Here is a 16,526-nt window from a genome sequence, read left to right on the forward strand (position 1 = left end):
TTCGGTGGTCAGGAATACAAATCAAGTCCTCTTCACTGTTTACCTGAATTTTCTCCAAATTATTAAATGGTTCTTTTGTATTGCTCAAATAACTTCTGGAATATCTTAACTCTTTTGCAGAAGACTGTGTTAGCAAGCAGGTGGCTACTCAAAAAGGAGGTGAACTCAATGGACTCGGAAAGCTTATGGCAACGCCTTCTCTTACCATTCCCAAGACTTACTTTTAAATCGCACCTTATGCGAAAAGGAACTTCTGATGGTTGAGGTCTGCAAGGTGGCTGATAAAAGTCTATCTGATTAACTGGCTGAAAACGATTGTGGAGCACAGTCCTACTGACGCACCTCCCATTTCTCTAAGTGCCGCTCTCCAGAAATGAAGTCAAAATGTAGATGACCGAGACGTCTTCAGAACAGTTGTTGGGTAATTTTATCTTTGGGTTTCCCAGGTGGCTTAGTGGTAAAGAATCCGCCTGGAGACGCAGGTTGATCCTTGGGTCAGGAAGATCCTCTGGAGAAGGAAATGGCAATTCACTAAGTATTTTTGCCTGGGAAATCCCATGGACAGCGGAGCCTTGAGGGCTACAGTCCATGGAGCTGCAAAAGAGTTGGACAGGAGTTAGCGACCAAACAATAACAATTTTATCTCTAGCAACAGAAATCTTTGGCACTACTAGGAAAATGCAAAGAAGGGCGCAACACCCAGTAACCACAAAAAGAGAACCTAGGTTGCAACTCAGCATTAGTGATTACTAGATGCATGCCTTTGGGCAACTTAAGAGTCTCCGAGTCTGTTTTCTCATTTCAGTTTTTTCAAAGCTTACTTACTTGAGATCTAGCACTGAGCACAGTGCCAGGCTCGAAGTAGGTGACGAGAAAATGATAGGAATTTGCTTTGATGGTTATAGGCAACCAATCAGTTCTGAGTTACTTTTAGAGACCGCCGCAGCGAGGGAGAGAAGAGGTGGGCCCAGGAAATGATGGCGTTGGTTAGCTCGTCAGGTCCCCAGATGGTCCGAGGAGTCTGGTCCTGAGAGCTACTCCGGAGAAGACCACCCAGCGTACTAGGTCACCTCGGGGAGCGTTTGCGGTTTGGCTCCAAATCTTGCCTGACTCAGGCCGGGCCAATCCCCGGACTGCTCGAACTCACCTGCTTGACAGGTGTCAGCGGTCTGGGGTGTGACTGTGGAGGCGGGCGGCCGCGGTGGGCGGGAGCTGAGGATAAGTAGCTCCAGGCGCATGGCACCCGCCGCCCAGTCGCCGCGGTGGCTGCCGGGATGCGCCGCAGCGAATGGTCGCGCCGGGCGCCGCTCTGAGTGACCTTTCACCCGCGCCCAGCGGCCCCGGGTGGTGGCACAAGGCGGAAGCCATGGCGGAGGCGGCGGCTGCGGCGGGCGGGACGGCCGCGGGCGCGGGCTCCCGGTCCACAAAGGACCGGGACCGGGACCGGGATCCGGAGCGGGACCGCGCCGGGCGGAGGCTGCGAGTTCTTTCAGGCCATCTGCTGGGCCGGCCGCAGGAAGCTCTGAGTACCAACGATTGCAAAGCGCGGAGAACCGCGGCGACCGGCACGGCGGCGCCCACTGCCACTCCCGCCGCGCAAGAGTCGGGCACCATCCCCAAGAAGCGGTGAGTGACGTCTCTGTTGAGCCAGACGCTGGTGAGGGACCAGGCCGGGCTTGTGCTGCGGGAGGGCACGGGCGAGGTGGGAAAGGAGGTGACACGGGAGGGGGGAAGGCATTCCGGTCCCTGAAAGTGCGGACCATCTCTTTGAAGAGAGCGTAGATGACAAGCAGGATGAAATGGGTTTTGGTCACTGTTTGAGAGTAATAAACCTGAAGAACTCATATTGGGGAAGGCTTTCAGGGGACCTTTTTTCATGGATTCATAATGCCAGAAATTCATTGTCTGTCTTGAATTAATATTTAGGAAGCCAGCGTCTTCGAATATATAGAAGGGGTTTAATTATGATCCTCCAAGGAAATTAAGTTTGTACCAAATGATGGATCTCTTCAAATTCGCTCTAGCTTGGGTGTGAGGTGGCGGTTCCTGGAAGAAGGTGCAGCTGCTGGTTTCTAGGGTGGATTTCTGCTTAGGGGCATGCATTGTTTGAGAGAGGAGGAAATCGAGGGATGGGAAGAAGCAATAAGTAGAAGACACTGTTAGTGACTTAGGGTGTGGTGGTAGCTACTGAGCTCTGGTGTAACCAAAAGCTGAAAGATCCTTGTTTGTGGGTGAGGTTGTTTGTAAGGTATCTGAAGACTTTTTAGAGATCTGATAAGCTCTGATGCAAGCCACTAGGAAAAGCTGTTATTTGAGATGTGGCTTTGTCAGCACGGATAAACTTTGAAAGTGAAAAAAAAGTTGTTAATGTTTAATGTGTACTTTCAATGTCAGAGATTGTGCTAAATCTAATTTCTTTTACTCCTCTCCAAACTGTGAGGTAGGTGCAGTTAGCTTTCATTTTATAGATGAAGAAGTAAACAAGATTTAGAAGCCTGCTCTAGGCTTGGCAGGTTCACTGTGGCAGGTTAGTTTTCGAAATCTGGCCAAGTTGACTTTAGGGCCAAATTCTTAAACTGTACTGTTTCTGATGAATTCATTCATTAATTCAATATTCGTGAGTCCTACTACATACTCACTGTACTAAGAATGTAGAGATTTAAAAATGCAGTATTTACTGGTAAGGAACTGATAACCTAAGAAGATAAAGTTATAATACAGTATGATAAGAAAGTTAGCTGATAACCATAACAAACAGTCACTTAACCCAGTTTTGGGTATTTATTTATTAGGGCGAAGGCTTTCCAGGGTAGGGATTGCCTGAGTAAATCTCGAAGGTTGTTCTGGGAGTAGCCTGCCAATGGAGAAAAGCATTCTTAGTGAAAAAGCTGTGTTCATAGGTAAAGCAGTGAGAGGTTGACCTGCTAAGAGTTAAGTGTTGCAGGAAGAGGTGAGAATAGCTTGGGATGAGGAGCGGATAGGCTGGTCTTGTTTACAAGATTTTATGTACAGTAAAATATGATTACATTTACCTTTAGAAAGGTCACACTGGGGATTGAGTTGAAGGTTTAAGCAGTTGAGCATATGGTTTTGGGGAACATAGATTTGAGTTTGAATTTCCACTCCACAATTCCAGCTGCATGACCTTGGGCAAGTTACTTAGCCTCTCTCAGAGCTTTAGACCCCTCATCTGTGAAAATGAGGACAGTAAGTCCTGCTTTGCATTGTTGCTGTGAGAATTGAATAATGTAAAGTGATCAAGTGCTTAGTACAGTGCTGATTTCATAACCCTTCAACAAATGGGAGATGCAGTTTTGATTGAGCCCAAGAGATTTAAAAGAATAAACCATTTATTTAGAAGACTAATATCCCAATGAGAAATGCTGTGATTCTGAACTTGGGCAAAATGCTGGGAGTGGGCAATCTATTTGAAAAAGTATTAGGAGGCAGATTTCCCATAACTTGATTACTGAATGGTAGGGGAGGAAGGAATCAAGGGTCACATTCACATTCTGGCCTCTGGCTTCATTTGAAGTTATATTAGCTGTGATTGGATTTAAAACTTTAAAGTTTTCTAATGGTTTAATGTACATTTATGTCCATTCTTTTGTGTGCATGTGTGTGATTGTACATTTATATGCAGGTTCATACTCTTGAACTAAGTAGAGAGGACAAGTGTTCCTTAAAGTTGGACTTGGGGCCTTTATTTATGGCATTCAGAGAAAAATAGTAATGTTTGGAAGGCACAATGGGGTAACAGATGAGGCTTCCCGCAGCTGAGGGTGACTGGTCTGGGAGGCCTTCTGTAGCTGCTCCATGGACTGAAGGCCCAGCTGCATGTAATCTATGCCATTAACGGCCCTGGTGTTTCCTTCAGGATTAGATGTGGTAAAATCTAATCCTGTACAACTATGTTAAAGTTTGAATAATAGGATGAGGGAACACAAAACTTATATCACATGAAGTATCAAAAGCACCTTCACAAGAGTGATCTGCTCAATGTGTTTTTCATGGGACCCAGGTGTCCCTTCTACTTTCTACTGCTTAGCTGGATCTCAGTCTACCAGCACCAGAGCTGAGCCAAAAGGGAAGCAAGTGATGGAGAAGGAAGGAGCCAGTGTGTATTTCTAGTGAAGTGTGAATGTGACTGTATATTGTTATTTTGGAAGGATTTGGTCATGTATGTTATTTGTATAACTCCCTTTCTTTTATTACCTAGGATGATGTCATTGGTTGAAATTCTTTTATTTCATGGCTGGTTATCATCTTGGAATTGCAGGAGTAACTTCTTGAAACTTCATGCTTTCATTCCTCTTACAGGGTAGTCATGTATATATCAATTTACTTAACATTTATAGAGTAGTTGCTTTATGATAGATGTTGTCTTAGGTACTGGAAGTAAAGAGATAATAGTCCTTGGCCTCAAAAAATTCAATCTAGCAAGGGAGGTGTACATTCCAGCACATTTTGAGTAGAGCCAGTGTAGATACAGATGTAGCACAGAGGAAAGAAAGAGTGATATATTCTGTCTAGGGCCTCAGAAGAAGCTTTCTGAAGACGGTTTTAAAATATGGATGGCAGTGTGGCAGGTTGATTTGGTGGTGAGGAGTGTTGGTATTCCAGACAGAAGTCATGGCATATGGCAAAGCAGGAGGGCGGGAAAGTGCACCTTGTATTTAGGTAATTAGACAATTCAGTATTGGTAGAGGTGGGAGTAAGTTAAAAGAGGAGGGCGTGAGCAGGTCATGGAGGCCCTTGGCCTGTAGGTCATCAGTCCTTTCGTTCTTTCACTCATGTATGTGTGAATGTTTGAGTGCTTACTATGCAGCATATAACAGTGAACAAAAACTCTACCCTTGTAGACTTACATTCTGTTTGGAATGGAGATAGTATGGAGACAAGTAATACAGTATGTCAGATCATCGTGTGACATATAATGAAAAACAATGCAGCGTAGGAGGCGTGGTGATGGAGAGCCCTTAAAGGAATTAAGCTGAGAAGGGATGTGATCAGATTGGATTTGGGTTGGAGAGCAATCACTGCAGCTGCAAGGTTAAGAATGGATTGGAGAAGGATGAGGATGGATATGGGAAGATCCATTCAGGGAGACTGTTAAAGCAGAATACGGGAGAAATACTGAAGGATTAATTCAAGATGATGGCAATGAGAACAGAGAAGCAGATGGGTTTGCATTTTGAAAGTTGGTGCATTAGTTGATATTTAAAACCTGTTACACTTGTCACATGATCTCTTATGAGTAGATTTTAATTACTTCTATCCAAGAACATATATTTTCTTTATTTGAAGTTGTGGAGTAGAGTTTTGAGGATGATGGTTTACTTTTGGACTTCTATTTTCCTGTAAGTGCCTTATAACTCCATGAACAATTTCTTTCTGCTCTTGGTTCTGAATGCAGTTTTAGATTCCTAAAAATCATAGTAAATGTCAGCCAAATATGTGACATTTTTATGCCTTGGTTTTGAATTTTTTTCAATTTTTTTTAGTTATTATAGTGTTATGAAAAAGAAGGAAAAGAACCCTTGTTCACATCTGTCCCTCCATTACCAGTAACCATTTCCCCAGTTGTAATTTTGACTACAACCTCTTGCGGTTTGCATTAGTCAAAACTGTTCTGTGGTAATTTTTATAGCAGTTGTAAACTCTTATAGTTCAGATCAAAAGAATATCTGATTAAGAAAGCTGTTAATTGTGTAATTTACTTGCTCATAGTGTCATTTATATACACCATTCTTTAAAAAATAGTGTATTATTTAACATCTACAAGAACCTTGGTAGATATTTTCCAGAAGGAAAAATTTGAGTTAACTTCTTGTAAATATTTCCCAGAAGGGCATCTTGAAGCCTGTAAGAGCTGATGAATTTCTGCAACAAGGTTATTTGCACAAGTGACCTGACTTACAATTTACTGTCATTTGACAAGCTTAGAGCTTATTTTAGTAATTATGCTGAATGAAATACTTAGCCTACTTTGAGTTCCTAACTAGGAATTCTAGTAATAGTAGTAATAGAACTTTTAATTTGCTTTAATTTGCTTAAGGTATCCTGCTGAGGCATGTACATTATCTCATTTAATTTTCACAATAGCTCTGAAAAGGAGGTGATACTATATGTATGTTACAAATGAAGAAGGAGAGACTTAGGGTAGTTGACTTGTCTAAAGTCACACAACTACAAAATAAAAGAGACAGCAATTCAACTCTGATCTGTCTTACCCCACAGGCTGCATTTCTCACCTATGCAGTATTACTGCACTTGACAGTGTTCTCTAGGGGGAAGCTACCTACTTGGTAATCATCAGGTTATTTTGTCATCTAAATTTTAAATCTTTTGTGATTGAATAGATCATGATCGTATACAGTGTCATAATTAAGACAGCATTAGTTTATATTGTACTTATATTATAAAATATGTTTTATATATTTTTATATATTATAAAATATAGATTTCATTTTGATCCTGTCAAAATGAAATTCATAATTTAAGAAAATGTTTAAAAACATAGACCAACCTATTTCCTTTTGCAAGTGAATTTTGTTGTTTGACCTGTGAAAGAAGATGGTGTCGGGGATAAAAGGGAAAGGAGGACTGTGGGTGACCCTAGATCGGAGGAGAAAGGAGAAGAGAAGTAATGGGGGATTTACTGCCTGGGCGTAAATTAACTATCTTTGGATTATAAGTGACTGTGTGTGTATGTGTGTTAGTCACTCATTCGTGTCTGACTCTTTGCGACCCCATGGACTGTAGCCCTTCAGCCTCTTCTGTCCATGGGATTCTCCAGGCAAGGATACTGGAGTGGGTTGCCATTTCCTTCTCCACTATAAGTGAATAAGAAACCCTGAATACTTAACCTCCATGGTTATTTGGTATGATACTTCTCTTAGATTGGAAGTATTATTTTGAGATAGACCCCATCTTCTGTAAGTAGACTTCCTCTTATGTCAGGAGGTTTCTACTATAGAGCTATCACTTCCAGTCACTTAATAAACATATCTAGTAGTAAATTAAGTGATCTTCTTTTAGGCTGCAGAAAAATGAAGTTCTGTTGTAGTCAGATGAGATACTTCATGGAATGCTTTAAAAGCAAGTGCTAAGAACTCCTTTTGGTTTTATTTTCTTACTCTTGAAATAAGATATTAATAATAAACTAATATCAGATTGGTATGTTAGTTTCAAATCCAAACCAAATCAAACGATTCTGAGTAGAGTTTACTCTCTTTATTTGTTGAGCTTTGCAGTAATATTTAGTTATACCTCTGTCCCACATCTGAGTTCAGAATGAATTGAGAAGTAAGATTCAGAATATAGACAGATGGAGTAAAATGTCAGCTTTATTACCAATAAAGCTGGTTGGAGTATATGGCTTAGGTCAGGGCTGCCTAATATTTGCCCTGCATTAGTTGTGCTCAGTCACAGGTCACGCTGGACCACTGGTAAGCCTCGTACAGGGCACTGAAAGACTCGAATATAACCTCTCCATAGTGGATATATTGGAGAGGCAGGAAAAGGGCTGACCCCAGGTTCCTTGTGCCTCCTCTCAGAAGCAACTAATCGCGAAAGTCATTCTTCCCATGAGAAAGAGTGATTATATGAGGGCTAGGGAGAGGACAGGATTGTTACCTTTCTGAAGTTCCTCCACACTGGAAGCTGGAGGCTGGAGAATGGAGATTTTGCTGGAATGTTTTTGGAGAAATTGAGGGAAAGGGCTGAAAACTTTTTGGTAAATAAAAGTCTTCCACCTGCATCATTTGCTTGTGTTATCCCCACTGCCTCTTGAATATGTCATAGTGTCCTTGGTAGGGCAGTTTGGGTCCGCCAGCAGGATCTGTCTAAATAAGCCTTTCCAGGCTATCTTTCATTTCCTGATACCTACTGTGTATTCTAGCTGCATACCGGAATTGCTGTTCCCAGAATGTGGTCTTCCTTCCCCTTTTCTTTCTTTGATATGTTGGTGTGTCTCCAATATAGTGCACATAGCACTGATGGTCCTGAGATAATTTTGGGGTGGTATAAACTTATCTGGATAGTTATAAATATTTGTATATATACTTATTACTTTTGTTAAACTTTATTGAAATATTACAAATTTATTCTAAAAGTAAATGCAAGAATCTTAGTTTATAGCTTACTTTTTACAAAGTGAACACATCTATCTTACTAGTATTTAGATTAAGAAACAATATTACCAGTACCCCAGAAGCCCTCTTCATGTTCATTTCCAGTGCTGCCTCCCCTCCAGGATAACCGCTACCTTGACTTTTAACACAGTGGCTTGGATTTGCTTGTTTTGGACTTAATATTAATGAAGTATTAATAATATAATGGAATCACATATGTACTCCTTTGTGTTTGGCTTTTTCCTTTCAATATTATGTTCAATATATTCACACATGTTGATGCTTCTGGTTGTATTTTGTTCATCTTCATTACTGAATAGTATTTCACTGAGTGGATACATGCCATAGGTTATTTGCTCTGGAGCTGACTGTGGCTCAGATCATGAGCTCCTTATTGCCAAATTCAGACTTAAATTGAAGGAAGTAGGGAAAACCACTAGACCATTCAGGTATGACCTAAATCAAATCCCTTATGATTATACAGTGGAAGTGAGAAATAGATTTAAGGGCCTAGATCTGATAGATAGAGTGCCTGATGAACTATGGAATGAGGTTCGTGACATTGTACAGGAGACAGGGATCAAGACCATCCCCATGGAAAAGAAATGCAAAAAAGCAAAATGGCTGTCTGGGGAGGCCTTACAAATAGCTGTGAAAAGAAGAGAACTGAAAAGCAAAGGAGAAAAGGAAAGGTATAAGCATCTGAATGCAGAGTTCCAAAGAATAGCAAGGAGAGATAAGAAAGCCTTCCTCAGCGATCAATGCAAAGAAATAGAGGAAAACAACAGAATGGGAAAGACTAGATATATCTTAAAGAAAATTAGATATACGAAGGGAACATTTCATGCAAAGATGGGTTCGATAAAGGACAGAAATGGTATGGACCTAACAGAAGTAGAAGATACTAAGAAGAGGTGGCAAGAATACACAGAAGAACTGTACAAAAAAGATCTTCACGACCAAGATAACCACAATGATGTGATCACTCACCTGGAGCCAGACATCCTGGAATGTGAAGTCAAGTGGGCCTTACAAAGCATCACTACGAACAAAGCTAGTGGAGGTGATAGAATTCCAGTTGAGCTATTCCAAATCCTGAAAGATGATGCTGTGAAAGTGCTGCACTCAATATGCCAGCACATTTGGAAAACTCAGCAGTGGCTACAGGACTGGAAAAGGTCAGTTTTCATTCCAATCCCAAAGAAAGGCAATGCCAAAGAATGCTCAAACTACCGAACAATTGCACTCATCTCACACACTAGTAAAGTAATGCTCAAAATTCTCCAAGCCAGGCTTCAGCAATACATGAACTGTGAACTTCCAAATGTTCAAGCTGGTTTTAGAAAAGGCAGAGGAACCAGAGATCAAATTGCCAACATCCGCTGGATCATGGAAAAAGCAAGAGAGTTCCAGAAAAAAAACATCTATTTCTGGTTTATTGACTATGCCAAAGCCTTGGACTGTGTGGATCACAATAAACTGGAAAATCCTGAAAGAGATGGGAATACCAGACCACCTGACCTGCCTCTTGAGAAACCTGTATGTAGGTCAGGAAGCAACAGTTAGAACAGGACATGGAACAACAGACTGGTTCCAAATAGGAAAAGGAGTATGTCAAGGATGTATATTGTCACCCGGCTTATTTAACTTCTATGCAGAGTACATCATGAGAAACGCTGGACTGGAAGAAGCACAAGCTGAAATCAAGATTGCTGGGAGAAATATCAATAACCTCAGATATGCAGATGACACCATCCTTATGGCAGAAAGTGAGGAGAAACTAAAAGGCCTCTTGATGAAAGTGAAAGTGGACAGTGAAAAAGTTGGCTTAAAGCTCAACATTCAGAAAACAAAGATCATGCCATCTGGTCCCATCACTTCAACAGATGGGGAAACAGTGGAAACAGTGTCAGACTTTATCTTTTGGGGCTCCAAAATCACTGCAGATGGTGACTGCAGCCATGAAATTAAAAGACGCTTACTCCTTGGAAGGAAAGTTATGACCAACCTAGATAGCACATTCAAAAGCAGAGACATTATTTGGCAACAAAGGTCCCTCTAGTCAAGGCTATGGTTTTTCCAGTGGTCATGTATGGATGTGAGAGTTGGACTGTGAAGAAAGCTGAGCGCTGAAGAATTGATGCTTTTGAACTGTGGTGTTGGAGAAGACTCTGAGAGTCCCTTGGACTGCAAAGAGATCCAAACAGTCCATTCTAAAGGAGATCAGTCCCGGGTGTTCTTTGGAAGGACTGATACTAAAGCTGAAACTCCAATACTTTGGCCACCTCATGCAAAGAGTTGACTCTTTGGAAAAGACTGTGATGCTGGGAGGGATTGGGGGCAGGAGGAGAAGGGGACGACAGAGGATGAGATGACTGGGTGGCATCACTGACTTGATGGACATGAGTCTGATTAAACTCCGGGAGTTGGTGATGGACAGGGAGGCCTGGCATGCTATGATTCACGGGGTCGCAAAAAGTCGGACACGACTGAGCGACTGGACTGAACTGAACTGATGGACATTTAAGTGCCTGCTACTTTAGGTTTGAGTGGTTATTTATTTATTTACAATATGAAGTACAAGTCAACTAGTGATTTTATTGCTGTTACTATATAAAAATAGGCTAAAGTAATTAAAATAGTATTAATATATTCAATTTTCTTAAGTACATCAATTGTCCGTGGTAATAAACAAAATAATCCTAGGTACTAAATCATTCTTATGAACATATTAAATTGAATTTGTAAACACAGTGACCTTAAATATTTGCAGTGTTCAAATAAACGTAATTATGAACTTAAAAGATTTCCACCTAAAACTATGTCTAAGTCTGTGACTCAGTTACACATTTTAAATTTGTTACAAGTCAGTTATTCTTTGAGGCCAGATGCTGTTAAATTTTGTAAATATGTAAAAGATCGGTTTTTATTTAGCTTTCTTAAAATTATTAATATCTGACTTTGATTCTGTTAAGCATCTGTATATTAATTCTAGGTCTTTCTGTAGTTGAAGTATGCTTATTCATTAAGGAAAGCTGTTAGAGTTCTAGGTACCTGCAGTGACTTTTGACAAGGGAGTGTTGCTTCTTGAGTGAGATCATCTTCATGCTAAAAAACATACTGTATTGTATATAATATTTGGCCTTGCCAGCCTATCTCAAGTTACTAACCAGATATTTGGGCCAGGATGCTGACCAGGTTCTTGTTAGTAACTTTACTGGGACTCTCCAAACTATTATAGTTGCCATGCCAGTCACCTCATGGCATCAAGTGGGGAGTATTCATATATCTCAGGATCTTGTAACCAAGTAATACAAATTATTTGATTTTTATATTCACAGTTTGCAACTCCCACTCCGATTGATTATGCAGTTGAATTTTGAATTTCTTCTGAAGATGTTTGAACTTTATAGCATCAAGGATATTAAATCCAACATCAGGGATATTAAAATGACACCCACTTGAATTCTATTCTGTTGTCAACTGAAATTTTGTAAATTACTCTCCACTAGAGCTTTCTGTGATGATGTAGATGTTCTGTGGTCTGCACTGTTCAATATGGTAGCCACTAAGCACATGTGGCCATTAAGCACTTGATATGCAGCTAACGTGACTGAGGAGCCAAGTTTTAAATTTTGTATACTTTTAATTAATTTAAATTTAAATAGGCACATATAGCTAGTGATACATTGGCACAACTGTATTTTGAAACTTAACTCATTACCTGTCCTTTCTTGTTTCCAGGTGAAGTTACTGCTCTGAGTTCTCTTATTTCTCTAAGTGTTAGCCTTACTTTTGAACTTCTTCCCATTCCCCTCCCCCCCACCCCCCAACTTTTAAAAATTGAAGGATGATTGATTTAACAATGTTATATTAGCTTCAGGTATACAACATAGTGATTTGATATTTTTATATATTACAAAATGTTCCACCACGCTAAGTCTACTTACTTGTTACCATTGTTGTTGGTTAGCCACTAAGTCATGTCCGATTCTTTGTGACCCCATGGACTGTAGCCTGCCAGGCTCCTCTGTCCGTGAGATTTCCCAGGCAAGAATACTGGTGTGGGTTGTCATTTCCTTCTCCAGGGGATCTTCCTGACCCAAGGATCAAACTACCATCTCCTGCATAGGCAGGTGGATTCTTTACTACTGAGCTACCAGGGAAGCCCTCTGTTACCATGGAAAGTTGTTACAATATTATTGACTTATAATCCTTAACTGTACATTACATCTCTGACTTATCTTTTTTATAACTGGAAGTTTGTACTTCTTAATCTCCCTCACATATTTCACTTATCTCCCCAACCCCCTTCCCCTTGGTAGCCATTACCAGTTTGTTCTCTGTATGAATGAGTCTCATTTTTTCTATTTTATGTTTGTTCATTTGTTTTGTTTTTAGATCCCACATATAAGTGAAATCATACAGTATTTGTCTTTCTCAGTCTGACTTATTTCACATAGCATAGTTCCCTCTAGGCCCATCCGTGTTGTCACAAGCAGCAAGACTTCATTCTGTTTTTAATGGCCAAGTTGACCAGTAATATTCCATTGCATGTATGCCATATATTTTCCTTTCTTCTTCTTTCTTTCTTTTTTTTTTTTTTAAGAAAAATACGTATTTTATTTCCTTATTTGTTGTATTGCGTCTTGGTTTCAGCACACTGGATCTCTGTTGTGCGTATGGACTCCCTGTTTGTGTTGCGCAGGCCCAGTGGTTGTGGCTCTCGGACCCTGGAGTGCTCAGGCTCAGTAGATGCAGGGCGTGGTCTCAGTTGCTCAGGGGCGTATGGGATCTTAGTTCCCCAACCAGAGATTGAACCCACCCACGTCCCCTGCATCACAAGGTGGCTTCTTAACCACTGGACCACCAGGGAAGTCCTCATATATTTTATCACCTCTTCACCTATTGATAGACACTTCCGTATCTCGGGTTTTGTAAATAATGCTACAGGAAGACCCGCTGGAAAAGGACACGCAGTCCACTCCAGTATTCTTGCCTGGAGAATCCCATGGACAGAGGAGTCTGGTGGCTACAGTCAAGGATGTCACAAAGGAGTCAAAGACAACTTAGTGACTAACAACAACAGCAATGTACTTACTACCATTTTGTTCACTGTTTTGGGGGTGTTTTTGGTAGTTTGTTTTTCCTTTCTTCTTTTTGCTCTCCTCTCTTGTGATTTGATGATTGTCTTTAGTGTTACTTCAGATTCCTTTCTCTTTTGTGTGTGTATCTATTACAAATTTTTGGTTTGAGGTTCCTGTGAGATTTATTTGTTTGTGTTTGGTTATACTGGGTCTTTGTTGCAGCATGGGCTCCTCATTGTGGTGTGCAGGCTTCCCTGGTTGCTGCACACAGGCTTTTCTAGTCGGAGCATTCAGCCTCTCTACTTAGGGCACACGGCCTCAGTAGTTGTGGCACGTGGGCGCTGAAGTGTACATGGTCAGCAGTTGACGTGGGTTTCTCTGATTGTGGTGCATGGCTTAGTTACCCTGTGGCATGTGGAATCTTAGTTCCCCAACAGGAGATGGAACCTACGCCCTCTTATTAGAAGGTAGATTCTTAATCACTGGACCACCAGGGAAATCCCCCATGAGACACATATATAGCAATCATTTATACTTGGTGATTTTAAGTTGTTGGTCTCTGAATTTCAAATGTATTTTAACAGTTCTGCGATTTTACCGCCTCCCCCATTTTTAATTTTGACATCATATGTTATTCTTTTTGTGGATACACACTGTAATGTAGATACAGATGATTTTTGCTACTTTTGTCTTTTAACCTTCTGGTTAGCTTTATAAGTGGTTGATCTACTATCTTTACTGTATAATTGCCTTTACCAACGAGGTTTTTCCTTTTGCATTGAATACTTTTCTTTTTCTTTTTTCCTGGCCATGCCACCTGGCATGAAGGATCTTAGTTCCCCAACCAGGAGTTGAGCCCATCACCTTGCAGTGGAAACACAGAATCTTAACTGCTGGACTGCCAGAGAAGGCCCAGTGCTTTTCGTGTTTCTAGTTGTGGCCTTTAATTTTCTGCTTAGAGAAGTTCCTTTAACATTTCTTACAAAGCTGGTATCATGGTGCTAAACTCGTACCTTTTTGCTTGTTTGTAAAATTATTAGTCTCTCTTTCAAATCTGAATGAAAGGTTTTTCAGGGAGAGTATTCTTGGTCTAGGTTTTCTCCTTTTATCACTTTAAATATGTATCATACCACTGCCTTCTGGCCTGTAGAGTTTCTACTGAAAAGTCAGCTGATAGCTTTATGGGAGTTCCTCTGTCCATAACTTATTGCTTTCCCCTTGCTGTTTTTTTTTTTAATATTCTCTCTTCTTTAGTTTTAATTTTTGCCATTTTAATTACAGTGAGTCTTGGCATAGTCCTTTTTGGTTTGGTCATATTTGGGACTGTCTGTGCTTCCTAAACCTGAATATTTGTTTCCTGTCCCAGGTTAGGGAAGTTTTGAATATATTCTGTGCCCCTTTCTGTCTTCAGAGACAGCTATAATGTGATGTTAGTACACTTGATCGGAGAAGGCGATGGCACCCCACTCCAGTACTCTTGCCTGGAAAACCCCATGGACGGAGGAGCCTGGTGGGCTGCAGTCCATGGGGTCGCTGAGGTTCGGATACGACTGAGCGACTTCACTTTCACTTTTCACTTTCATGCATTGGAGAAGGAAATGGCAACCCACTCCAGTGATCTTGCCTAGAGAATCCCAGGGACGGCGGAGCCTGGTGGACTGCCGTCTATGGGGTCGCACAGAGTCGGACACGACTGAAGCAACTTAGCAGCAGCAGCAGCAGTACACTTGATATTGTTCTAGAGATCTCTTAAATAAACTGCACTCTTTTTTTTTTTTTTTTTATGCTTTTTTCTTCTTTCTGTTCAGCTTAGGTGATTTCCACTGCTCTGTCTTGTAGTTTGTTGATCTGTTCCTCTGTATTGATTCTAGTGTACTTTAAAATTTTAGTTATTGTATGTTTTTATTTCTGGTTCTTTGTTTTCTCTTTGTTAAACTTTTCACTGTGTTCATTCTTCTAAGTTTGTTGAGCATTTATATGATCATTACCTTGAACCTTATTGAGTAGATTGCTTATCTCCACTTTGTTTAGTTCTTCTGGGATTTCAACTTGTTACTTTGTTTGAATATATTCTCTGTTTCCTTTTTCTGCCTCATTCCTGTGCAGCCCACTGTGTATTGGCCTCAGAAGTCCTTGGGCTGGTGCCTGTGTTCCTATCGCCCTCCAGCTGTCCTGTGTGCAAGTCCCACTGGCTTTCCAAGCCAGCCATCCAGGGGCTCGTTTTCCCAGCGCAGGGCCCCAGGCTGGGAAGTCCAATGTGGGCCCCAAACCCCTCAGGCCTTGAGGAGGACCTCTCCGTGGATTCCATTATCCTTCTGATCATGGATTGCCTGTCTGGGCTTGTGGGTCTTGAGTATGAAATGTCTCTGCCCCACTTACCTGTCTTATGGTTCCTTCTTCATATCCAAAGTTACAGGAAACCTTTTCTGCATCATAGATAGTTGCTCTGTATATAGTTGTAATTTTGGTATTCCTTTGGGAGAAGATTAGCTCAGGGTCTTCCTACTTTGCCATCGAGGCCATGCCCCTCTTTTCACTCTTTTTTTTTTTTGGATAAAGAATGATTTATTAACCAAGATGCAAAGAGCACTAACTATAAAGGATAGTATACATTTATTTACATTGACACTAACAACTTCTGGGGCTTCCCAGGTGGCGCCAGTAGTAAAGAACCTGCCTGCCACTCTTTTAAGATTAAACTCTCTTTTGAATTAATTTATTCAAATTAATAATTCTATGATCCCTCTGCTGCTTTTGTACATGTTTATATCATCTGATCCTCATAATCACACATTTTATAGATTAGTAACTGTAGACACTTGCCAGAAAATAGTCACTTGTTAGCTAGTAAGAGTAAAGCTTAGATCTGAGTCTAGATCTTTTCTCTTGAATCAGAGCTTTTTTCGTGATTCTGTACTGATATTACCAAGTTGTGCTCGTTTTTTCTTCACAATCTTCCTCACACTCATATTTGCACATTACGCAAGTATTTATCAGTCACTTGTGTTCTAGGTCCTTGGGCTGTATCAGTCAACAAAATGGACAAAAATTTTTGCCCTCATGAAGTTTACACTTTAATGAGTGAAATGGGTAATTATGTTTAGTTAAACTGTGAAGTCTTGTAGAAGATAAGTACTGTGGAAAAAAGAAAAAAGTGGAGCAGAGTTAGGAGGTAGGGTTCAGATTTTAATAGAATGTTATTGGAGAACATGGCATTTGAACAGATATTTGAAGATGACAGAATTTAGCGGTATTCATGTCTAGTCAGATGAGCATTCCTGGCAGAAGAACAGTGCATGCAGAC

The 16,526-nt window shown here is 40.8% G+C and overlaps 1 protein-coding gene across 4 annotated transcripts in view; it reads left to right on the forward strand.

Moving 5' to 3' along the window:
- Nucleotides 1-1,167: 1,167 nt before the first annotated feature.
- Nucleotides 1,168-16,526, forward strand: part of AGPS (alkylglycerone phosphate synthase) — a 128,937-nt gene continuing 113,578 nt past the window's right edge. Inside the window, exon 1 of one of the 4 annotated variants that reach the window (XM_086359957.1) lies at nt 1,168-1,626. In XM_086359957.1, the coding sequence (XP_086216083.1) occupies nt 1,289-1,626 (338 nt within the window). In that variant the 5' untranslated portion in view covers nt 1,168-1,288. The remainder of the gene's footprint in view (nt 1,627-16,526) is intronic. The other 3 variants (XM_086359962.1, XM_086359973.1, XM_086359984.1) reach the window with 3 other exon arrangements.

The sequence above is a fragment of the Bos grunniens genome, chromosome 2 (genome assembly GCF_055505025.1).
Source record: "Bos grunniens cultivar Pamir isolate PY7600 chromosome 2, Bosgru_T2T1.0, whole genome shotgun sequence".
In the NCBI taxonomy this organism is placed as follows: domain Eukaryota; kingdom Metazoa; phylum Chordata; class Mammalia; order Artiodactyla; family Bovidae; genus Bos; species Bos grunniens.